Consider the following 25,931-nt stretch of genomic DNA (forward strand, 5'->3'; position numbering starts at 1 on the left):
GCAAAGCACCCAGACAAAGCCCTTTCTTGTTGCGTTTAGTGGATCTTGGGACTTTGTCTTCATTCTCTTCCATGCCTTTTGTCCCAGCATTCCTCAGCACAAGGACGATCTGAAGTTCCACCAGATGGTCATTTAGTTGTTTTTTGTCACCATCAGTAATAGTAACATTCTAACTGCTCAATGCTTTCTTGAATATGTTTCTCAACTCGAATCTTGTCACCTTTTTCTTGCAAGAATGTGTTATCATCTTAGTTAACAATAACCTCTCCAACTTTTTCTAAGTCATGAAGTGAAACATCTTAAAGATTGAGAGCCCAGCTCGCGTTTCCAAACCCCACACCATCAGTAGCACCAGAACCTGGAGCTTGGACTGCCTTGACCAGAGAGCCAACTTCTATCCTATTTAAAATGAGTGGACTGAGAGCACCTTCAGTGGTTACAACCAAAAACCTGCATTGGCCTTGGCAATTTCCAGAGCGGGTACAATGGATGAGACACTGGAAATCAGAAGTATCTCAGAATTTCCCTTTCTGAACTTTTTATGCCTTACTCAACTGGAGGGATGCGGACTCTTAGTTGAATTCTGTGCCTTCAATTCCTAATTCACCACTCAATGGTTTTCTGCCCTATGATGTGAGGACACTCTCCGAATCTTTGTGATTCCATCAGAAATGATGTCGCTGATTTCTCTGTCTCCGTTTGCAGAGATTGTGGCAAAGGGAGCAAACACTTCAGGGGTTAGCGTAGGTTTAAGGGGCTTCTTCCTAAATCTGAAGCAACATCACACCTTTCCAGATTTCCCCTGGTGAACACCTTTGCCCATCTTAAAGCCTTCCCTGTCCACCGAACATTCCAGGGTGATGCCACCACAGCCTCTTCGCTTATGTGTTGGCAGCATCCTGGTCAAATCTGGTGTGGTGGTTTTATATTTATTCGGTAAGGCACCTGACCTGGCAACGGACATCTCACCCTTGGTTGCTTCCCAGCTGTGCTTCCGAATCCCTGTCCTTCCCACTGCTCTTCTCGGCGGCAAGGACGTGGGTGCCCGCTGGAAGGTCTGAAGCTGGAAGCAGTAGGTCTCGAGGCATCTGCACTGAATTTTATATTGGTGGCATAAATCTGACTGGGATGAGGAGCCAGGGTGCTAGACACCGGCTTTGTCTAGCGGAGGACTGTGAGTAATGAAAGTCTTCCTGCAGGCTGCTGCCCGGTGGCGAGGCAGGCCTCTGTGACGGGAGGGACAGAGTGCAGGAGTCACATCCACGTTTTCAAAGGGGAGATCAGATTTCAGTTTTTAAAAGAGCACGCTCCGCAACGTTTTTTAAAGATGGGCCAGAAGAGACTGAATCAGTGAGCAAAATCCAAGCGAAAATGATGAGTTTAGGGCCGGAGTGGCTTAGGACGTGGAAAGAAGGTACACATTGGAAACTTTTACGGTTGAATGAATTGGAATGAGTTGGATTTGGTGAGGGAGTAGGTCTGTAGGGGGAGGAGCGGGGGGACGAGGGGATGCTCCAGCCAAAAGGACAGCTCAGTGGTGGGGAAGGGGAATGATCAAGGCTAGGGCATGATCGCCCTGTGGAGGGAAGTCTGAATCCACTGGGAAGAACAGAAACCGCAGGTTCCACCACCCGAGATTCCCAGAGCCTTGGAGACAGGTCAGACCTCCCTTTCCTCTCTGCTTCCAGGTCCTGCCTCTGGCTAGCTCAGCCCAATAACTCATGCTGCAGGCTGGAGAGGCATTTGTATTGCCAGATTCTTCTAGCTAAATGTGTGCCATGTGTCCCGCTAACCTTTACAGCAGCGGGGAAATGTCTTGTAATTAACCAGAATATAAAGGATGAATGGAGCAGCCTGGCAGTCTCCTGTAGGCATTATCATTCGCAGGAGATGAATGCACCTAGTAAGATTTCCATCAACCAGTTAAAGCCCGCACTCCTCTCCTGGGGACCCTGACTGTTCACATTCAGCACAAGAGCATGTGTGAGTGTGAGTTCCATGTTGTATGTGAGCACTGACAGACACATGTACATGGTGCACAGTGTGCTCTGTGGACATGATACCCCCTTATGTCCTCCTGCACCTCACGGTTCACCTCCAGCAATCTCAAGGGAACCCCATGCAGCATTTTCCCCAAGAATGGCATCCATGGTGCCCTGGCCCTTTCCCCGTCTCCCTTCCCAAGCGTGCAGGACAACTGGAAACAAGGGAACTGGGAAGACTGACTCACCTTCTCCTTCTTGGCTAGGTGCCCAGTCATCTCCACAGACCTGATCTCACATGGGCCGCACTGGGTGACAGAGACCTACCCCAACCCCTGCCCCAATGGCTGGCCTCAGGGAGAAGAGACCCCCACACATACCCCTACCCCAATGCCGGGCCTCCGGGAGAAGAGCTCCAACTGGTCTCGCAGTGCTGGGACCACTCTCGTTCTCTCGGGATGATCAAATCAGAGGAATTTTCCCTGCCGCACTCTATTCGTTAGGCTTGAATAATGCATGCTCCCCTACCGACACCCTCTGTTTAATAATGGTCCATGTTGGTGTTCATTGGAAATTTTCCTGCTGGATACACTCGGAGAGTAATGCACATCTATAAAAGGGTCTGAGTGCACATTAGAAAGCAGGGGCTCTGCGGTAGTTACTGAGTTCTGTCAGGTGCTCAGCTTCCACAGCAACTTGGCAGGGACAATCCTTGCGGAGATTTTTGATGCAGGCAGAGAGGGGTGGGAGAGGGGGACTGGGACGTGGCCCCCTGGCGCACCTGGTTGCCCTGGGCTTTGAATTCAGGATTGGCACATCACTGCAAGTGCAGAGCAACTACCTGAGTTTCTGGGCTCGAGCTGGGAGGGGCAGATGCTGGAGAAGGTGGACGGTGCCCCTGGGGTTGCTTAGGGGTGGGTCACAAGAGAAGATGCCGAGGTTCAGCAGAGAGCACAGCAGATGCTATCTCTATGACCTAGGGCAAATCACTTTAACCGCTGGGACCCTGATCTTACTGTCTGTTAAGGAGGTATAATAACTACGGGTGAAGGTGGTTGAGTGTATAAGGACCAAATGAAATGATTATTGAGTGCCCACTGTGTACCAGGCACTATTCTAGGCATTGATGATACAGCAGTGAACACAATAGCCGGAAACCCCTGCCTTTGTGGAGCTTACATGGCAGTGCGGGGTGACCGGACTCGCTAAGTAAATGACATGGTGTGTGAGAACGTTAGGACGGTGAAGTAGGGAAGGGAAGGGAGAGTTGGGGTTGGAGGTGTAGTTTTGAACGGAGCCGTGGAAGAAGGCCTCCATGAGGAACTGGCATTTACATGAATGCTTCAAGGGAGAGAATCATGAGGATTTCTCGGGGAGAGCCTTCTAGGGAACTGGCCAGCGGGAGCAGGAACATGCCTGGCATATTATAGGAACAGTAGAGAGGCCCGTGGCCGGAGGAGAGTGATTGAGGTCGCAGGGAGGGCAGATAGGTCTGTGTGGGCCATTTTAAAGGCTTCGGCTTTCCCTCTAGGAGACAAGGGTTGCTGCTGATGCGTTCTGAGCAGAGATGTAATATGGGCGCACTTATGTTTTAAAGGATCCCTTTGGCTCTTGTGTTGAGAACAGATTATAACCGGGGCAGAAGGGAAGATGGGAGGCCATGGCAACAGGGAGAGAAGTGGTGCAGGGTTGGGTCAGCATGCTAGACATGGAATTGCATTTGGATAGATCCGGAAAGATTTGCTGAGGCAGTGGTGTGGGTGGAAGGAAAGAAAGGAGTCAAGGATGCTGATGATAAGAACTGGTAAGGCACTTAGCCCAGGGCCTGGCACCTAGGAAGTGCCTGGTTACAGATATTGCTACCACAGCTGGGTACCAGTCTGAGTGGGGCTGAGTCAGCCAGGCTGCAGAGGCCAGCTGTGAGATGCCACGGGGATCAGGAATTGGTTAGATACCCCCAAGCCACCTAACCAGTGGTAGAACGAAGCCCTTGGAGGCCAGCAGAGTGCACTGGAGAACTAGGGTAGTCACACACAAGATGGTGGATGGATGCAGAGGAGTGGTCTTTGGAATTGGGTTCTGCTTGGGTGCTCTGGCTGTGTTATTAGGCAAAGTCCTAAAAAACCTATAGACTGGACTCAGTGATTGGATCAAAACCCAGTTCAATCCATCAGGCCAGCACCTGAGCCAGGCACCACCCCCAAAGGCCCCACAAATGGTCGGCGGGTGTAGGCTATACCGATTGAATCCACGGGTGCCTTGTCCTCCTGGGACCAGCCATGTCTTTCTCCTCCCAGTGGTGCCAGGGGGCAAGACTGATCTGACAGGCACTTTTCAAGCCTCTGGACATGTCAAGGCCTCCAAAATTCTGCCCAAACCCGAAGTCAAGGAGTACACAGTCACCTTGCAAAGTGTGTGGATTCAGGGAGGATGGCAATTTGGTGCCATTATCTAGTCTAATACACCAGGTCAGGGCTGGTTTGGAGCCTGGGCAGGGCTGAATCTGCAGGGAAGCGGACAGGCAGGGCTTCCCAGGTGCACGGGAGGTCACCCTGTCTGCCTGGTCCCGAGGACCACCTGGATAGCAGCTCTTTCTTCAGGTCTGGGGGCCTGCTGCGCTTGAATGCTACCCTTGGTGTATCCTCACCTAAAGGGGCTTCTGGCATTAACCCCGCATGGAAAGCCCCAAGCCAAGAAAGGGATCAACCCTAAAGGCCCATCCCCAATCACAGACAGTAACTTAAACCCCTTTTCCTCTTGCTTCCTCTCTAGTCAAGAAGCAAATCGAGTTGAAGTCTCGAGGTGTGAAGCTGATGCCCAGCAAAGATAGCAGCCAGAAGACATCTGTGTGTAAGTGTCTGCCCGCTGGCCCCTGCCAGCCTCTCCAGTGCTGTGACTATGGGGGAGCCAGATGATGCTGGAATGATTTCCCTTCAATCCTGCCTTCCTCCATCTCAGGCTCGGTGCACGGACACGCTGACCTGCTGGCCAGTGAGCAGCCCAAAGGCCTGTCCTCAGCCTTCTCCTCCTCCCCGTCTTCCCATCTCCCTCCTCGCTCCTCTTTCTCCCTCACTTCCCATTCTGACTGTAGTCCAGGGAGTCATTACTGCTCCATTTCTCTCTTCATTTTTCCTTTTGAATCACTTCCACCTGCTAAGACCGTCCTTTTTCTGGCTCCTTCTCTAGGAGTCAGTGACCTCCAGCTGGGACCTGGGAGTCTGCAGGGCCCAATTCCAGCCCCTGTGGCAAGATTGGGAAGGGGAGCGGAGCGAGAGAAATGCCGAGTAACCTCCACCAGGGTCCCTGGACCTGGCTGGGCAAAGAGTGGACTGGAGGGCCGGGGTCTCACCTGTCGAGAGCGAGTGGGGAGTGCTGGGCTCTCTGCTTGGGGACAATTAAGTCTGTGGAACATGTTCCTGCTGTTGGTGTCTGAAAGGTTTAAAGGGGGGCATCCGACACTGGGGAGTGGGCTGGATGTCACCCAGAAATACCTGATTGAAACCTGTGCTGTGGGGCTTTGGGGCTAGAGCACAGGAAAGGGTGGGGAAGGCCCTGGTGCCACCTGGAAGGCTGGTCTTGAAAGCAAAGGTTTTTCCAAGAATCCCTCTCTTTTCATTCTCGAAGTGAGTGGGGGCAGGTCCTCGAAGTGACTGGCCTTCCGGTTTACTGTCTCTTCCCTCTCCTTCCTTTACCCTCTGCATCTCATATCCTTCAGTCTCTCCCTCCACGTTCCCCTCTCCTTTCTCCTCATCTTCTCTGCTTTCTCCTCCTCCTCTGTTTCTCTCCTCCCTCCTGCCCTCTCCTCTCATCTCACCTCCATGTGCTTATTTCTCTTGAGGTGCGAGCAGCGCTTCCTGAGAGATGGGGCGCCGCTGCTGGTCTCCCAGAGCTCTGTGCCTCCTGTGGTGGGAGCGGGGCTGGACAGAGGCAGTTGGATCCTGAGAACTGAGCCTGGATGTGGGATTTTTTTTGTGGTCTTTGAAGTCATCCCATCAAGAGGGGTACCACTCCCCATCCCTGGGGACCATCGACTGGTCATTGTACCCCCAAGAAGGCTGGACGGCAGGGAGCAGTCAGGAGGCAGTACGTCTATGTGTGACTAAGGACCAGGGGAAGAAGCAGGGAGCCAGGAGAGCCGAGGGTTAGGCCAGGAGTCTGCAGAGAAGGCTCAAACCCTGGCCCTGGCCCTCATAGGCCACAGGAGACTAGGTGAACTGAGGCATGATTTAATTCCCGAAGTTTCCCTGAAGCCTTGGGCAAACTATAAGGAAATGGCTCAGATTTGGGAGAGCAAGTCTTTATCCCACCGTGTCTTCAGGAACCGCGTTGCCCCAGGCACTGATGTCTCAGTTTCCACATCTGTGAAAAGGGAATACGAAACCTTACCCTCTCTTCCTTCTGGGGATGCTAAGATGAGCCTTCTTGGATGCAGAAGGTCCATGAACTGGCCAACAATGACAGTGATGTGTGGGTGCACTTTATGGGAGAGGGGGCCCGTGGTTTTCATTGCTACTCAGAGGTGCCCAGCAGAAACTCCCTTGGAAAGATTCATAAACCTATTCTGATGAAATAATGCAAACTATTCTTTTGGGGGTGGGGGAGAAATCTCTCTGTTAAAAGGTACTGGTCTTTGTTCTGAGATTTTCTCGTGTGACTCAAGCTGCCTCTGCGGCAGGTAACCAAGTGTTTGCAGGTGTCTGACCCTATGTGTTCTGCCCAAATGCCCTATGGACAGATGTTCTGAATTTCTTCCCGTACATATTCTGGACCCTGCTTGTTGCCGCCATTAGACAATCCCTGGGTACCATGAATCCTCCGCCATCGGTTCTGGCCACCCAGGTGTCCATGCCTCCTTTCACTCTGGCTAGAAGCACCCGCCTTTCTGAGTATGTTTCAGCTTCTTCCTCACCAGAGGGGTGCTCACAGGGTGGGAGTAAGACTCGCCTTCCCTTCTCCTTCTGCTCTCTGCAGCCAACAGCAAATTAATGCTGCAAACACAAGCCGCTGCTTTTGATGAGGCAGGAGAGGTTGGAATTATAGAAAGAGAGGGAAAAGCCTCTTGCCTCTGTAGGCAGGCAGGAAACTGCTCCCTGCAACGTAAGTTTGCTTGTTGCCTGGGGAGCCTGAAGTCCGCATGGGCTGCTCTTGGTCTGCTCTGTCCTCCCAGGAGGACAGGACACCAGCGAGGTGTGGGCGGCTCCCCGCTGGGCTCCTAACTTCCTGGACGGCGGCTGGGCCTTCCTTCGGGTTGGCTGATTTAAGGAGGGCAGCAGGTGTGCTTCATTTGCCTGGTGGGTGGGCTGTGCCAGGGTCCCTCCTCTCTGGTCCAGAGCATCTTCCTCTGTTAGCCTTCCACTCTGTCTGCTCACTGCGTGGTGTCAGTGCTGACTGAGAGGGCAAGAAAGGGCCAGGTCATTCCTGTCCATTGTTGATGTGCTACCAGGTGGCTGTGTGGTTCCAATGGGTGGTCTCAGGGACTTTGGGGTGGGTGTGATCGGCGGGCAGGGTGGAGTAGCAAGGCCTAAAGAAGGTGGGAGTTTAGCTGGGAAGTCCTCAGTAGGGTTGGAACACTTGAGGCTGGCTTACCCACAGGTGAACCACAAGTACAGCTTAGCTCCAGTCTGCCCTCCTCATCTCAGAACAGAGCCTCCTCTCTCCTTCCCACGCCCTGGGGATCCCAGGGGCGCCAGTTATCTCTTCCTCCCCAGCTGGCAACACTGAGGCTCCGGGAGGCAGGAGCTGCTCTGCTTTCGGAGACTGCATTTCCTTCTTGTCATCCAGGCCCTGAGGCCTGGTGGCCATGGGGATATGGCTAAGTTTAGCAAGTGGAAGCTTTGGAGGAGAGGCTTGGCCAGGGAGGGGAGGGGAGCAGGGCTAAGAGTCCAGTGGGAGTGAGTGGGTTTAACCTGGTGATGTGGAATGGTAGAGAAAGGGAAGATACCCAAGAGGCCATGAGCTCTGCCGCACGAACTAGAGGATAGCAGATGACCTAACTCCCAGATCCCTTGGCCAGCCATACCTTGGGGTTCCTGGAGGTTTGAACAGGGTCTACACCAGGCTTCTAACTGTAGGAATGAGCTTTAGCCTCTGAGTCTAAAGTGCAGCTCCTGCCGAAACCTGTTTGGCTCAGTGGCTAGAGCGTCGGTCTGCGGACTGAAAGGTCCCGGTTCGATTCCGGACAAGGGCATGTACATTGGTTGTGGGCCATCCCCAGTAGGGGGTGGGGGGGGGTGTAGGAGGCAGCTGATCGATGATTCTCTCTCATCGATGTTTCTAACTATCTATCCCTCTCCCTTCCTCTCTGTGAAAAATCAATAAAATATACTTAAAATAAATAAATAAATAAATAAATAAATAAATAAATAAATAAAGTGCAGCTCCTCACAAGTCCCTTGGCCAGGAAGCTACCTGCTTCCTTCCCCCTCCCAGAGCCCTCCCTCAAGGCCCTCCCACACCCAGTCTTCCATGAGCCCAGGTGATTCTTTGACAAGTCACAGCTTCCAGGCTCTTGCTGTCCTTTACCCAGATAGTCACACAACTTCCTGACTCATCTTGCACCTCATGAGCAATCCAGATCTTTCCTGCACTTCCCACACTCAGGACTCTTCAGTGGCTCCCTGACATTTTCAGGATCAGACTCGAACCCCTTAAAAGTCTGACCTATGGCATCTCACCTTTTGCCATCCATCTCACCCATCATCCCTCCTGTCTGGTCACACTGGGCAACCCCAGTTCTGTTTCTGCGTTTCCACCTCACTCTCCCATGCCTGTCTGTCTGCCTGAGCTGTCATCCTTGGTCACTGTGCATCCAAATGCTGCTATCTCTGAAGGTCCATGTTCAATAACTCTTCCTCCAGGTAGCCTTTCTTGCTTCTTTCAGCACTGTGAGATGGGTCCTCCTCTGAATTTCCCTGTAGCTGCATCTTTCAAGTCCCCATGCGGTTTCATAGTTAGTTTCCGTGTTTCATGTCTTCACTCAAATGGGAGCTTCTTGAGGACAGGTCATACCTGACATCTGATTTTGACATGCCCATGATATATAATAGGGCTGTGTACACTACTGTGCTCAGTTAATGCTTTTTGTGGATTTGTGTAAGGGAGAGAGGGAGGGAGGGAGGGAGGGAGGGAGGGAGGGAGGGAGGGAGGGAGGGAGGGAGGACCTTGCTCATATTGTGGGACATTGTGAGTGTGGGACAGAAATAAGCCAACTCAGGGAACGTTACTCCAGACTTTGTCATCTCAGGGAGGCAGGAACTGCTCTGCTTTGGAGACTACATTTCCAACTTCTCATCCAGGCCCTGAGGCCTGGTGGTGTTGGGATCATGGGGAGGCCTTGAGTGGAACTCCTCTGGCCAGGCTGTCTGCTTAGCCCCGGCTCCTGGTCCCCAGAGCCAAGAGTCTAGGGTGTGAGTGGGTTCCAGCCTCATGAGAATGAGCATCTCGAGAACAACAGGCCAGAGAGTGTTCAGCCTCCCCGGAAACGGAAGAAAATGAACTGTGTGTGTCCGATGCTCCCTGGTCAAGCCTCTCCTTTGTAAAGAGGACTCTGGTGTTGGCCCAACTGAGAGCCTCGCACCGCCTGCCAGCAACCACCACAGGCGTCATTTCTGCGCGCGGTGCCCTTGACCAGAGGCGAGGGCACGGGGATGGGGTGCTCTGGTTACTGTTCGGTCAGGCCTGAGAAGTGTCTGATGGAAAGAGGTTTCTCATGAGAAATATCTGTGTTTGAGCGAAAGTCTCTACTTTGAACTTCAGACTGCAGCTTTCTCTTACATTCTTTACCGTTTCTGACCACACATCCACCTTTTATTTAGCTTTCTTTGAGTCATTTCTTCATTTGGGGCTGAGGTTGGGGGGCTCATTTCATCTTAGAGTCACCCCCCCAGATCCAAAGCTCAATGTGGGGGGGTAACGGGGCTGTGGACCACCCACCTCCACTGCTGGTGCGGGACGAGGGACCTGGTGGCTATTGGGTTGGGATGCCCACATGCTCTAGATGGATTTCCCAAGGCATTTGTCAAAATCAGCTCCCCAGCTCGCACACTGAGGAGTCCCAAGCCCAGTAGACCCCAGCAGCCCCACCGGAGCAGGGCCTCATTCTGTCTCTGGGTCCCTCCCCCACGACACCACCGGCCGGTGCTTCCTGTGGTCACCCATCTCTGTATGTGCTGTTTTTGCCTTGTAGTAACTCAGATTGGTGTGTCCCAAGGGCATAATATGTGTCCAGACCCTGGCATACCTGAAAGGGGCAAAAGACTAGGCTCAGATTTCAGGTAAGATCTGTTTGGGAACTTGGTGATTGCAAGGAGGGTGGGATGGACTGTGGGGTGGGAAATCTCAAGCTGAGGGTGGGGACGGGGGGGAGGGGGGGAGAGGAAGGAGCTGGCTGGCTTTCCAGGAGGTGGAGGGTGGAGGATGGTGCGGATACAGGAATAGACACTTTCTGGAGAAGTGCTATGGCCTCCGACATTCTTTCCTAGTCCAGTTCTGGGAATAGCGCCCTTGTCTGAAGGGGAAGGGGAGAGCTGTAGACTCTAGTGTCACCCGCAAACCGATTTCTAGTGTACAGAGGACCGCTGGCATCAGGAATGCCATGCCAGTAAGCACCTTGTACCTCTGATAACCTGAGAGACCCTAGGACCCCAAAATGGTGCATTTCACAAAGTTTCTATCAGGCTTCTTCCCCTAATTCTCGATTTTGATTAAAATTTTGTGTACCATCACCCACTCTTGGCTGTCCTAATTGATACTTAGAGAATTACTGTTTTGCTCACAAAGTCACCTTTTGACTTAACCCTAAAACCATTCAGTGGTCAAAAAATGGAGATTTTGAGTGATAAAATTGTAGCGGTCAAGGGCCAGAACAGAGTAAGGTTGAGGGGATACTTTGTGGAAGCAGGAGGCCCCCCGGGTGGGCCCAGGATCGAGCTCACAGCCGCACCTTGTCTCCCAGGTTAGGATCCAGCATCCAGTTCACCTGCAACGAGGGCTATGACCTGCAAGGATCCAAGCGGATCACCTGTATGAAAGTGAGCGACATGTTTGCGGCCTGGAGCGACCACAGGCCAGTCTGCAGAGGTGAGGGTGCCCTGGGGAAGGGAGGCTGGCCAGAGCGCTGGGCTGGGCGTGAAGGATGCAGCTCTTGGCGCCTGAGGCCGGGGCTCCCATCCAGGCTGGCTCAACCCACTCTCACTGCTCCCCAGGCCTCAGATCCTGCACTCCTTTACTGATCCACTTACATTTATTTAGCACCTTTGCTGTGTCAGGTCTACACTAGGATGAGGAGATCCAGGAGTGGGGGTGAGAACCAGGGCCCTGCATGACCTTTCACTCTAATGGGGGAGCACGTATGCAACAGGTTGCTAGCTCATTGCACAGATGTTATACCTACACCTAGATAGGAAGATAGGAAGGGGGGTCGCCCTCATAATGTCACCTTTAACCCCTCCATTATAACACATGCATATCCTGATCCCTGAATCTCTATGTTTCTCTCCACATACTCGGCAGTAAACAGGCTTGCCCTTCTGAAGGTGCTCTTAGCTAAGCAGAGCATATGGACCTGTCTCAGAGGCTTCTCTGTCCTAGCCCCACACCTGGGCACCTTGTTCTCAGGCCACTCATGTCACCAGATGTCACATGTACTGAGGTAGGGCTGGCCAAGCCCTCATCCCCCAAACAGTCTTAAAATTGCAGCCCTGAGTGTGTGCCATTGTGAGGACAGAACAGCAGCTGCTTCTGTTGGAGAAGCCCTGGCCTCATGCCCCAGGGCACAGGAGGAGGCTTTTAATTCCCTGCAGTCTGTGCGCCTCTCCTTTCACTGTCCGTGTGTATGGCCTGGACTCAGTCTTGGTGCAGGAATAAGCACTCGCTCCGGAGTTCATAAACAGCGCCAACAGGTGCTCTTCCGAGCACCCCATTGGAAGAGAAGGCGCTTTGCCCGGGATATGTTGTAGTCTGGGTTCTTCCGGTGTAAGAAGGAGAGTTTTACATCCCTGCGGGCACATGCATCACTGTGAGATCCATGCAGAATAAGGGGTCCAGGGAAAAGAATTCTGATCGTGACTACCCTGAGGAAACCCACTCCTTTTTTAATGGGTTTGATAAGTCATCTGGAAGAGGGTTCTAAACATATTTTCAGATGTGCCTAAGTTTTATTCATTCTCCCTCAACTTCCAGGTGGCTCTGAATAATGTACTTTGTGTTCCCACTAAGCTATATTATTTCAAAGATCCCACTTAGCTAATATTTTTTAAACATCAAATAAAAGAAGAAGTCTTGGGTATAACTCTCAGCTTTCCTACCAGCTGGCCATGGGCTGTTTGGCAAGTCATTAATTTTCCTGGGGCTATTGTTCTTACTGGTAAAGATAGATCATGGTACCTATCCTACTCCATCTTGTGTTAATATGAAGGTCAAATGGGAGTTGTGGATATAGGAACCTTTGTAAATTGGGGAGTGCTGGACAAGAAGTCAGATATCATCATGCTAAATGATAAGCTCTCAAGGGCAAGGACTTCTATTTTGTTCACAAAACAGGACCTGACACTTAGTAGGTGTTCAGTAACATGTCTTCTCTCCTATAAAAAAAAAATACACACACACACACACACACACACACCTTACCTAATAATAGACAAGCATGTAAATTGACCGAACCTTTGCTATGCCACCAGCCAATCAGGAGTGATATGCAACAACAAAGATGGTGATTATTTTGCATATACGGGTGCCAAGTGAAGAGGGCAGGATGCTTGCGTCGTCACCATGGCAACAATGCTGGCATTCTGCCCCACCCCCAGTCTCTCAGGGCCTCAGGGCAGCATGGGAAGGCAGGGCCAGAGCAGAAAGAGGTAGCTCCCAGAGCGTAAAGAAGAGGCTCCAAGGCCTGAGCAGAAAGGGGCTGAGCCAGAGTGGAAAGGCAGTGCCAGCAGTCAGGGGAAGGAAAGCCCATTCTAGCACAAATCTTCCTGCATCAGGCTTCTGAATATATATATTCAGAGATCATAATAATCTGGCCACTCAGTGTATAAACTGTGTGTGTGTGTGTGTGTGTGTGTGTGTGTGTGTGTGTGTGTGTATGCTTTTTATTTATTTCAGAGAGAGGAAGGGAGAGGGAGAGGGGGATAAAAATATCAATGATGAGAGATAATCATTGATTGGCTACCTCCTATACACCCCCTACTGGGAATTGAGCCCGAAACCTGGGCATGTGCCCCGATCGGGAATCAAACCATGACCACCCAACCAGCAAACCAACCAGTTGGGTCAGTAACATGTCTTGAATGGATGATTGAATGAATAAATAATTGATTAGCGCAACACTCCCATTCCAAGGAGCAGACACCAGCTGTGTAGAAAGACACAGAATTATCAAATCTGAAGACCCAGGGACCCTGTACCAATCTATTGTTTTCAAATTCCTTTTGAGGAGCCAGAATAACGAAGGATAACGATATCTTTAGGCAGTGGTGAGATCTGATCTCTCACCAAGATCTTTTCATGGAAGGAAGGTTGTTCTGTCAGTAATGGCAGTCGTTCACATGAATATGCCCAAGGGCCAGTGTTTTGAAAGGACGTTCCCAGTTGAGTAATATGCTCACTTTTTTCTCCAGATGTGTTGTGTGTCCCACTGACGTCCTCCAGTGGTTTTGACGCAGTGGACTCTGAACTCTCTGCTGCACTGTTAACTAAGCACTGGGCCGAGCTTTCTCACAGCCCTTCTCCTTTTACCCACTGCCACTCTGCAGCTGGGAAGAATCATGGAAAACCAAGCCAGGGAAACTGGTTTCAAACGCAACCATCGCCACTTTTTAGTTATCCTCGGGCCAATGTCTTCACCTCTCTGCATCTCATCTTTTCCTGCTAAAGGCAGATTATAGAAAATTACTTGGTGACATTACAGCAAGGACTAGATGAGGCAGTGGACTGAAAGCTTTTGTGTAGAAACATCCCAGTGTGGCTCTGAGGCTTTTGTGCACACTGGCTCGGTTTAAACTGCTAATAAACACTGTTGAGATTTAGCTTCCCACCACAGCCTCTAGTGGCCATGGCCATGGGGTCTTTTAAAAGCCTGTCTCTCACTGTCTTGCCAGATCACATTGCAGTGGCACAGTTTGGAGGCACACAGACTTTGATCTGGATCACAACTCTGCCCCCATTAGCTTGCTGGCCCTGGGCAGGTTCCTTCATCTTTGTTTTAGCCACAGGGCCCTCACTGTGAACTGGGAAATCAGAACTCCCCCTGGTTAGTGATGGCAAAATTAAACAAGCCACGCTATAGACGGTGGCCAGCACTGACTGCAGTGGAGAGCGGTTCTCAGGGCAGGTTCTCCTTCCTGCCGCAAGGGAGAGAGAGAGAAGGCAAAGGCTCCTGGGTGTGAGCTTGGGCCAGCTGTCCCAGGCAGCGCTGAAGGCCAAGGGCTGAGATAGATATTAGATTCAAGGGTCCTTTTATTTGGGCAGTTTGGAAAGTTTTTCTTTTCAAGCCTCTAGTTTTGATTTTAAGTAAACCTCACTTAAAGAATAAAAAAGAGTCAAAACTCTGAATTCCAGGAAAGCTGCACTAATAGCAGGTCACCCAGAGATCACATTCTGAAAAGGATCTGTCACCACATGTATAGCAGCGCTGTTTCTCCTCTAATGCATTTCAATGGTGATGTGATTTTAAATATTCCTTGTCCGCACAGTTAATTACACTAAAACATGAGGCCTGGCAAATAATAGGCTCTCCACAAATCTCTCCAGACGACCTGCGTGAAGCGGTGATTGAAATGAATGAACGCTGTGGCACTGTGCCCTCACTTGGGAATGTGACATCAGGCGTTCACAGGCCTTTCTTTTGTTTCCCTCTCACCCGAAGAAATAGGCATCTACTTTGACCCCTAGAAAATTGTGGTCTTCCAAAGGAGATGGAGGGCACCTGGAGCATGGTTATGTGAACTCTATTCAGCCCCAGATAGAGGCAGAACAGTATCTGTAATAATAAAAGGGTAATATGCTAATTAGACTGGATGTCTCCCAGAAGACGTTCCAGACATCCTTCCTGATGAAACTAGTCCGGAGGGAAGCATCCCTGTCCCGAGTGCCAGAGGGAAGCCAGGGCCGGCGGCGGGGGGAAGGAAGGCCTGCCCTTGCATGAATTGTCATGCATTGGGCCCCAGTATATAACAAAGGGCTTACTGGACTTATTTTATATATGGGGCTTAATATTTTAAAATGAGATTTCACAGAAAATAAAACAGGTGCAGGTGGGAGGTCGCACTGCATGCGGGAGTTGCTCGTTGCTCGCAGCTCACCATTCTCAGCAGCCCCTAAGCCAACTCCAAGGAACCCCTGAGGCTCCAGGGGACACTATTTATAAACCGCTGATAGAATGAAGAGGACCAAATCGACAACCAGGAGGCCTGGTTTCTTGTGACCACAGATTGGGGTTGAGAGAGAATAAGACTCGGTACCAGCCCCAGATGAGATACTTATAGTTACTGAGATAATCTACATAAAACAAAACATTATTTTTTTTTCCTTTGTGGAGAAACCCACTATTTGCTGCATACTTACATATATATTCATGTACACATATTGCATACATGCATATTTATATATCTGTTTAAAATACAGAGGGGCAGCTAGAACACCAGACTCAGGACTCAGAGGCCTAGGTTCAGGTTCCAACCTTGGTACTAATGCATGTGCAGCCAGGGAAAGTCACTGAACTGCTCTGAATCTCCTCCCTCATTCTCACACAATGAGAATGAAACATGGAAAATATGGCATCAACAGCTAAACTGAGGGCCATGAAAATTGCAGGTGACTGTCTTCTTTCCTGGTGGCCTTTGCTGGATCAGCTTCCTGGGCCTACTGCTTAAACACCAACTCTCCGAATTTTTATCCTCCTCACCTCCCTTCCCCCACTCCTACCTCAAGCCTACACCTACCTCCTAGCCTCTCCCTCCGTTGTTCCCTGAGTCCCATATTCATTAATGATAAAGCTCCCATTTATTGAGCTATTTATACTTGTATAAAGCACTGAAGTAGGCATTCCTCATAAATTTCTTTATGAAGAATGTGGCAATATCCATATTTCATGTTTAGCTTAGGCTTGGTGTGGTCAGTCTACTCGCCCAAGGGCGCAAAGCTAATCGGTGGAGCTGGAATTCAAACCCTGACTCCAAAAGCTCCATCCTACACTTCCTGAAAATTGCACCTGCATATCCTTCAGAGTCAGTTTGTTGGATGGAACCACACAGAACATATCTCTCCTCCACTTGTTGGTAACAAGTTTTGGTTTAAAATTGTAAACTCACAGAAATTTTGCAGGATGTGGGCAAAGAACTCCTTTGTACTCTTTACCCAGATCCAAACAACTACTTGTAACAAGTTAATGGCCAAGGAGGGAGCTAAGGGTCAGAGAGGTAGAAGAGCCGGGGAGGCATCATAGAAACCAATGAATGGGAGTTTCACCAAGAGAGAAGGGTCACTGCTGTTAGATCCTCCAGAGAGGTCTATTGGGGTTATGTGTCTCAACTGAGTGGCAAATGGTTGAAGTTTTTCTTGTAAGAAATTGTGGAGGAAAATAAGCAAAGAAAAGGAAAAGGACTGACTTGAGCAGAAGCTTCAATTACTGTGGCAAATCATGAATCTGTGGTAGTACCACAGTGCTCCAAGCAGCTCCCTGGCACCCAGGATTAGGAATAGAGAAGGTGGGTGGTAAAATTAATCAAAGGTATATATGAGTGTTGAAGGAGCCAGGGATGAGGGTCTTGAGGTCCAGACTAGTGAAAGAAGGGTCAGCAGGGGATTGAAAGATGAGGGGAAATGAGGGGACGAGGAGGCTGGACGGGCCTATGATTTAGGGTAGCAAATACCTCAAGATCAAGTCGCTCTGCTGGTTGAATAAGCGGCAGGGGAGAGAATGGGATGATGGAGTTAGATCTCACAGACAGACTCTCTTGTGCCAGAGCAGCAAATCCTGGGTATGGCCAAGGACATGGATGACTTTGGGCAGCGGGACTGGCCTCTAAAAGGCAAAGGAACTGAAGAGAAGATAAGCACATAAGCACACAGGATTACAGAATGGGGGGTGAGAGAGAGTATTTGCCTGCCAGGTGTTGTCTGTCATTCATAAAGACTAAAGCAAGGCCATCAACTGAGAGTAAGGGAAATAAGAGGAAGGGTGAGAGGTCCGAGGCGCAGGTAGAAGGAATGAAAGGGTCTTTGTACAGAATAGGAGAATGAGCTCAATAGAGCTAAATGGCAGAGTTGCTGGGAAATATCTAGGATTTTTTAAGGTGAATAATCAGGAATTTATAGTGATGTCAATCTTTCTGCTCATGCGATTTTTCTCTGAAAAGCTCAACCTTATGGGGGCAGATCTAGAGAACATAGGTGGAGGGGTTCATCCATAATTGATGTCTTTCAAGCAACTGATGAAAGGAAAAAGGAGCAAGAGACTTGGATGGATTTGCAAGAAAAATAATCATAATAGTGTACCATGGGCTCTAGGTTTGATATGGACAGGAGCGGGGACAGGGAGCTGATGGATGGAGAAAAAATGTTGGTGTTAGTGGAATGAGATCTGGACGAAAGTCAGAGAGGAATTCCTCCAGGGGTTCAGCAACTGTTAATGAAGCGATGACCTGGAGCGGTGAGAGAAAGCTCTCCATTGCAGAGGAAGCAGTGGACTGGGAAGGGGGAGACGGGCTTCAATAAAGGCAAGACCTGGAGCAGGAGGTACAGAGAGATGTTGCAGATGCCAGCCAGGTTTGTTTGCCTTAGACTTGGTGTTGGGGATGTGGAAAGAAGGAGGAGACAGGTCCGTAGTAGGAGAAGCCAGGGAGGGCAGCATGGAACAGATGGGAATCAGATTTGGGGAGAAGACAGAAGACCAAAGGCATTTGCATCCGAAGCAGTTTCCTTTTTGGTGCCAAGTTGTTGCAATGCCAGAGCTGGCTGTGGGTCCTGATGGTGTCCCCTAGTGTCCCCTGGAATACCACCCTGTTATAGGGTAGTGATGTCCAGGGGAAGAGAGGGACTGGCTGCAGAGCCCAGACATGGAAGGCTCTGGAGAAGTCTGAAAGCTATCCAGCAGAACCTGTGATGGGGAAAGGCAAAAAGAGAAACATCAACATGTGTGTATTCATTAATTCAGACCTTGTCTGAGCATCTACCATTTTGTTAGCCCGTGTGGGTTGCAGCCATGAGCTAGCCATCTGTTGGTGGGCTCCCAGGGGCTGGCTGTTCAGGGGGAAGTCTGTCTGTCCACGCACCCCCCCCCCCGACCTCACCCAAACTGTAGAGGGGGAAAAAGTAGCTCATGCTCCATTCTGAACCTGTTTTAAGGTGCTCCATGCTAAATATCTGCAGATTGTAGTATTTTAATTAATTTCCTCTAAAGCTCTTAAAGTTGTAAATGCCTGTTTGACCTGTTCTCTCTAATTATCTTCAGCATATTTCAACAGACTGCAAATACCATCTAATTTTTGGAAACAAGTGCAGGATAAATTGAATCTGAGGCTGAGGGCTTTTAAGGCAGCGAAACCTGGCTCTCCAGAGGAGGTATAAGATGATGCTGGTGGAGGTTGTGAGGGTCCCCAGGGCTAGGGCTCTGGATACACAGGCCCTCTTCCCAGAGGTAGGCTGGGGTCAAGGCTTTGGTTGTGATGATCTTATTCTAATTTGTTTAGTAATGTCAGTCTCAAGTGAGGTCACGGGGGGAAGTCCTATGTAAAGCAACTTCAGGAAAGATAGAAAAAGCTCTTGGGCCTTGAGAGAAATCTTGGGCATCATGAAATGGAATGAACAGGCATAGGATCCCACAGTCTTGGCTCCCCTTTGCTGAATATTGACGATGCCCCAGGTCCTGGGTGAGCTTTCACATCTCAGGTACCTGCATCCCTTCATGCCTCCTCGGGAGATGTCACTGGCCCCATCTTACAGGTGAAGAATAGAATCAGAGAGGCTTTCTAACGTCTTTAAAGCAATTAGATTTAAACCCCAATAGGAGCAGCACCTGGCATCCTGGATTAGGAGTAGAGAAGGTGGATGGCAGAATTAATCAAAGGCAGATATGACAGTATTCAGGACGCCATTGGTGAGGGTCTTGAGGTCCAGACCAGTGACATTTATGAGAGAACAAAGAGCATGTCAGCAAAACAAGAGAACTCTCCTCACCATGGCAGCTGCCTTCAGGCCCAGTTGTCACAAGCAGGACCTGTGAATTGAAGTGTTTCTTAGCACAGACTTACAGAAGCCCACATGGGGAATGAAGGAGCGGGTTCTCTTAGGTCCTTGTTTAAACTAGACTCAAATGACTTTGAGCTCAGGGGGAAGAAGAAGATCCTTTGGGTGCCAGGCTGAGGGCATGCCACCAGGAACTTCCTCACTGACCGAGATGAACTAGAAGAGAAGGAGCAATCCTGACCCAGCCGCCTCTTGCAGATAACTCTCTGACAGCTCCACCTGATGCTGTTTCCGTACCTGCTTCCTCCACAAGCCGCTGGCCCCGCAGAGAGGGCTGTGTCTTAGATGGTTTTCCTCCCCACACTCTGCCTGGCCCCCGACAGGCACTTAATAAATGTTGGAATGAGTGAGTGCAGGAATGAGCGTCTGAAATGAGAATGGATGGGTTATGTCCGGAAGCTGTGGGGGCCGCTTCCCAGACCCTCCAGGAAGGGTTCCTGGGAAAGGTTGGACCTGGCCCCATCCACACACAGAGAAGAGCTCCAGGATGTGTTAACCCCATCAGAGGAAACCAGGCCTGACACCACTTTCATTTCATACACTTAGGCTTGCTGCGTTTGCTCACTACTTCTTTACCTTTCGGCACTTTGTCTACAATTAGGATAAATTGCCATGTGGGCAGCAATGAAACAGGCTCATAGAGCTCTTTATTAAAATAGCTGAGTGCTAACATTGAAGAATGAAGTGGCTAGAACTAAAGAACACGTTTTTTAAAGAAGGCAAACACCTAGATACAATGTAGCACCTTAACTGTTATCAATCACTACTTAATCTAATTAGTTCAGAAGCTATTTTAAGGGGCTTAATTAAATTAAGCTGTGATTGATAACACTTTATATCTACTTGAGTAGAGCACTTCTAATTCACCTTGAGTCTTTATGCTTCCCGTCAAAAGCCTGCTTTAGGCTTGTGCGGGGTGTGTGGAGGGAAATGGGGAGGTCTTGATTGGCACTGAGGTCACTCGGGTTGCCTGGTCCAGGCTGAGCTTCGGGCCTTGGCAGAGTCCTTGGCACAGTGAGGAGGCCTAGTGAGGAGGCCTTGACAAGGACACGCTGAGATTCTAGCTCAGGGGAAGCATAGACAGGTCAACAGAGCAACGCATGGGCGCCTCAGCAGGCCTACAGTTGTCTAGGGGCTCACCTAGATTTAAGTTACATGAGGAGTACCAGGCCACACCCTCTTGGTGGAGTTGAGCTGCTGATCATAGTGGAGTTGGGGTCGGGGGCTGGCTTAGCTTGACCATGGAAAGGACAGGCAAGACATATGGGGACTCCCCCTACCCCAGTGCTCCAGGAACTGTTGACTTCCCTCTGAACCCACTGAGAACTATGAAGGAAGAAAACAGAAAGCAGGTTATACCTGGGTTGAGACTGTACAGGCTTCAGTCTCTTCTGGGTGGAAGGGTGAGAGGTGGGGATGGGAACTGGACCTAGTCTAAAGGAAACTTTCATCTTCTCTCTGCAGCCCGCATGTGTGATGCCCACCTTCGAGGCCCCTCGGGCATCATCACTTCCCCCAATTTCCCCATTCAATATGACAACAACGCACACTGTGTGTGGATCATCACAGCCCTCAACCCTGCCAAGGTAAGGCTCCCGGGGAGCGTGGGCAGTGTCCTGTGGGCATGGCTCGGTTGGAGACAGTTGGTCTACAAGGGTTTCAAACTCAGAACTTGGTTGTGGTGGGTTCTTTGTAGGCAAATCTTTAAAATTGCTTTTATTCAATATCAAGTAGATAAAAAGAAAAATATAAGTAAGATATAAAGAACATCAATGCAATAGACACCTGCATACCCAAATCCCAGTTACCTTAGTGAACTATATACCTCATCAGCCCCATCCCATTCCCTATTCCTCAAGTACACTCTACCTTGATTGTGTGTTTATCATTCCTCTTCCTTTGTTTACAGTTTATACATAAATGTGTCTTAAAATTACATTGTCTAGTAAGCCAGCATTTGAACTTCATATAAAGGTAATCATGTTGTATATATTCTTAATCAACTTCACTCAAAATTATGTCCCTGAGATTTATCTATGTTGTTGTGTGTAGTTTTGCAATGTTATACACATCTTTTCACACATTTAGTTCTCTTTTTTGGTGACATGCCTTTTGTTCTCTCATAAATTTTACAAGTATCTTGCCAAGATCCACAGAATAAACTGCTGGAATCTTTAATTGTACCAAACTATAGATCAGTTGGAAAAGAATGGTTATATTTGTAATTCTGAGTCTTCTGATCCGTGATTATGGTATTTCTCTCTATTGACTTAGGACCTCTTCAATGGCTTTCAATAAACTTTTGGAATTTTTCCATTACAGATCTTACACCATTTCTTAACATATTTACTCCTAGATGTGTTATATTTGTTGTTGCTGTTATAAATTGTATCTTTTAATTTTTTTATTTTCTTACCTATTTCTTGCTGATGTTTAAAATGCACTTAATTTTTATTCTTTGACTTTGTATATGGCAACTTTTGAAATAATTTATCTGTGAATTATTTGAGATTTTCTATATAAGACAATCATCTTCAAAAAAAAATTATGGTTTTATTTCTTACTTTCCATTCTTTATACCTTCTCTTCATTTCTTTTCTTGCCCCAATGTTCTGACTTAAACTTCAAATATAATGTCAAATGACTGTGATGATGGTGAGAACTCTTGTCATTGTTTGATGTTAAATAGAATATTTACTTCTTCATCATTATAATATTTGCTGAAGTTTTTTTTTATTATTTGTCTTTTTCCTACTCTTAGTTTGCTAAGAACTTTTATTATGAATGGACGTTGACTTTTATCAGGTACCTTTGTATACTTATTAATATGATTTGCTCCTTTTTTTTCTTAGTATGGTGAATTACTTTGGTTGATTTTTCTGATGTTAAACCAACCTCGTATTCCTGGCATAAACTCAACTTATTTAGCATTTAGCATTATCACTTTTATACATGCCTATGATTGATTTGCTAATATTTTATTTAGTAATTTGTTTCTATTTTGTTAGTGAGATTGGCCCTTTTTTTTTTTTTTTTTTTTTTTTTTTTTTTTTACATTACCCTTGCCAGATGATTTTGTCAAATATTGCTAACCTCATAAAATGATGTAGAGTGTTTCTCCTCTTCTATTCTATGGAACTAAAAGTGGAAGATTAGAATAGCTTTGCAAGTTTTGTAGAACATTTTAGGAAAAATTATCTGGGTCTGATGTTCCTTTTTTGGAAGATTTGAAACTATAGATTTATCTTTTTATGACAAAAGGATTACTTATATTATCTTTTTTTCTTGAAGCCATTTTATTAAGTTTTTAAATTTATTGGATATAAAATTGTATATACTATCTTTTATTATATATTGTATTCCCCTTTTCATTTCTATTTTGGATCTTTTTTACCAATATTGCCAGAGGTTTTACATTTTGCTATTTTTGAAAGAACCTATTTTTATTTTCTTAATACCTCTTTTGATATATTTATTTTTTATTTCATCATTTTCTGCTCATCTTTACTTTCTTTTTTCTTTTATATTTGGATTTATTCTATTCTGGCATCGTAATTTCAATGCTTAATTTATTTTTCAATCTCATTTAAGTATTTAATGCTATAAATTCCCCTTTAAGAACTGTTTTGGCTACATTCCCACAGGTTTTTATGCATAGTATATCTATTATAGTTTAGTTATGAATATTTTCCAATTTCCATTACTCTTTCATCTTTCAACCACAGCTTATTTAGAAGTAGTTCCTAATTTTCAAACAAAGGATTTTTCTAGCTATCTTTCTGTTACTGGTTCTAAAGCTTGTAGTCAGAGAAAATTGTATTTGAATCATTTGAAATTTGTTGAGACTTGCCTTTTTTCACACATATTCTGTGTGTACTTGGAAAAATGATGTGTATTTTGTTGCTTTTGTGTTTTATTACATCAAGCTTGTTGATTGTGCTTATATTCTTTATATCTTCATTGATTTTATCTTCTTGAACAGAGAGCTGCAGAGGAAGGCATCGTAAAACCTCCCTCTATGATGGTAGCTTTTGTCTATTATTCCTAAAGTTCTCTTCATTTTTACTTTATATATATTGGGACTGTGTTATGAGACCATGCAAATTGAGAATTATATATCTTTCTGGTGACTTGAAATTTTTAAAATATAATTATTTAATGACTCTCCTTATCTGTAGTAATGTTTTAAAGATTTTTCCCAGTTATAACATCAGCTTTCTTTTGGATTTTGTGTAATAAATATTCTCTTCTTGCTTTCAACCTTGCTAAGACCTCTGTCCAGGCACATTCTGTCCCAGTGTGCCTTCCCTTCTCCTCCAGGCAAATTCCTTAATCTCCTTTGAAATACAATTAAAATACCCCCTCTTCTGAGAAGCCTTCCTAACTCCTAAGGTCTTGCTCCTTCCTCTGTTCCTACAGTTCCCTTCTTGTGTATATATCACATGGTACTGGGTTTAGAATCTTTTTCTCCTGTAGCTCAGAAATGCCCTGAAAGCAGATTGGAATCTTGTACAGTATTTCTTCTGCAGTTCCCACAGTGCTCAGCGCAGAGAGGACAACTGTGTTGGTGTCTAGTAGCTCCTCAGGTACGGCCCCACCCATGTTTGGCCCCACGGCCACCTCCTGTTATTACCTCCCAGTTCAGCCTCATGGGTGATGGCATTTCCGTGGCCAGGACTGAAACCCAGTCCCACATCTCTGCCCCTACCGACACACATCTGCCTTTCTTTCACAGCTTCTCAGTGTGAACTCAAGACTTAAGATTCCCTTTGCATATGAACTTCAGTGGATTTGATCAGGAAAGTTAATGCAGCTTTGCTGAAAAAAAAAAAAAAAAAAAGAAGAAGAAGAAGAAGAAAACAAGAAGTAGAATGAGGCTGGAAAGGAAGAGAGAGATAGGAAAGGGAGGGGACATGAAAGGGAGAAGGAGGGGGTATGGAAAGGAGAGGGAAAGGAAAGCTCATTCCATGATCTTCGAAACCAAAGATAATAGTGTTTTGATTATTCACTCCTTAAGGATTATCACTGTCACTCTTCCATTTGTAACCCTGAGCATTAAGAATTAACTCTCTAGGCAGGTGATCACTCCGGAGTGCAAATGTCGGAATACATTTGTTGGCCCATTTGCTCACTCGCTTACTCATTCAGCATTTAGTCATGCCCTCTCTGTGCTGGGCTATGCAAGCTGCTGTCAGAGAAGCCAAAGGTCCCCACAGGCCAGTTTGCATGACTCAGTAGCTCTAGAGGGATCTTTTAATGCAGGGGTCCTCAAACTTTTTAAAGTGGGGGCCAGATCACGGTCCCTCAGAGAGCTGGAGGGCCGGACTATATGAACTACTAATTCCTACTGTAACACCTCGGCTGCGCTCACTGCCCAAAAAAACCTGGCGGGCAGGATCAGACTCCTCTGCGGGCCGCATGTGGCCCGCGGGCCGTAGTTTGAAGACCCCTGTTTTAATGGCTGCCTCCAAGTCCTAAACTTGATCCCTTTCTTTTTACAGTTGCTTCACTTCCCATCATATATTGGCATTCTTCTTCCCCTAAAACTAACTGTACACCCTTCTCTGTTCTTGAAGACAAGCCCTGCCCCTCATCCAGCCAGGATTGTATGCCCCTCATGCTTGCCCATACCCTCACTTCCCTAATCTCAGTACTCATCACACCATGTGGTGTTTTCTGTGTACTTGTAGTCTCCTCTTCTAGACTGTGAGCTCTCTGGATGAGGGCCATGTTTATCTTGCCTGCTGTTGCCTTTCCAAAGCCCAGCACTTGGCAAGTGCATATTAACTATTGAGTGAATGAATGAATGAATCCATTAATCAATGAGTGGATGAGTCACAAATGGGTGAAAGGGTTTACTATTTTCAGAGCCACCCAAATTAAATGAAGGTAGTGACCAAAGTTCCAGAACCTCCTAAAGTTCTGTCTCTGTCCCTGGGCTTTCTTTCCCAACCTCCTCAGAAGCCTCCCTCATCCAAAATATATAAAGAGCTCATACAACTCAATCACAAAAAAAACCACGAAAAATCCAAAATAGGCAGAGGATCTACATAGACATTTTCCCAGAGAAGACATACAGCTGGCCAACAGGCATATAAAAAGATGCTCAACATCACTAATCATCAGGGAAATGCAAACCCAAACCACAGCAAGGCATCACCTCACACCTGTTAGAATGGTTATTATAAGAAAGAAAAGAAACAACAAGTGTTGGGGAGGATGTAGAGAAAAGGGTACCTTCATGCATTGTTGGGAAATGTAAGTTGGTGCAGCCACTATGGAAAACAGTATGGAGGTTCCTCAAGAAGATTAAAAATAGAACTGCCATACGATGGAGAGTTCCACCTCTGGATATTTATCTCAAGAAAATGAAAACACTAATTTGAAAAATGATATGCACCTTGGAGTTCACTACAGCATTATTCATAATAGCCAAGATATGGAAGCAACTAAGTGTCTATAAGTAGATGTCCATTTGATGAATGGAATAATACTCAGCCATAAAAAAGCATGAAATCTTGTCATTTGTAACAATATGAATGGACCTTAAGGGTATTATACTAAAGAAAATTATACACAGAAAGGCAGATACCATATGATTTCACTTATATGTAGAATTCAAAGAATAAAACAAGTGAACAAACAAAACAAAAAGTACTGATACAAAGATTTGTGGACGTTAGAGGGGAAGGAGGTTTGGGTGGGCAT

General features: G+C 47.4%; 1 protein-coding gene across 9 annotated transcripts in view; it reads left to right on the forward strand.

Moving 5' to 3' along the window:
- Positions 1 to 25,931, forward strand: part of CSMD2 (CUB and Sushi multiple domains 2) — a 541,275-nt gene that overhangs the window by 272,745 nt on the left and 242,599 nt on the right. For 8 of the 9 annotated variants that reach the window (XM_084873018.1, XM_084873017.1, XM_084873019.1 and 5 more), the window contains 4 exons: positions 4,755 to 4,832; positions 10,168 to 10,255; positions 10,936 to 11,060; positions 20,688 to 20,809. In XM_084873018.1, coding sequence (XP_084729144.1) covers positions 4,755 to 4,832; positions 10,168 to 10,255; positions 10,936 to 11,060; positions 20,688 to 20,809 — 413 coding nt within the window. The remainder of the gene's footprint in view (positions 1 to 4,754; positions 4,833 to 10,167; positions 10,256 to 10,935; positions 11,061 to 20,687; positions 20,810 to 25,931) is intronic. The other variant, XM_084873023.1, reaches the window with a different exon arrangement.

The sequence above is a fragment of the Pipistrellus hanaki genome (genome assembly GCF_964339955.1).
Source record: "Pipistrellus hanaki genome assembly, chromosome: 2".
Lineage (NCBI taxonomy): Eukaryota > Metazoa > Chordata > Mammalia > Chiroptera > Vespertilionidae > Pipistrellus > Pipistrellus hanaki.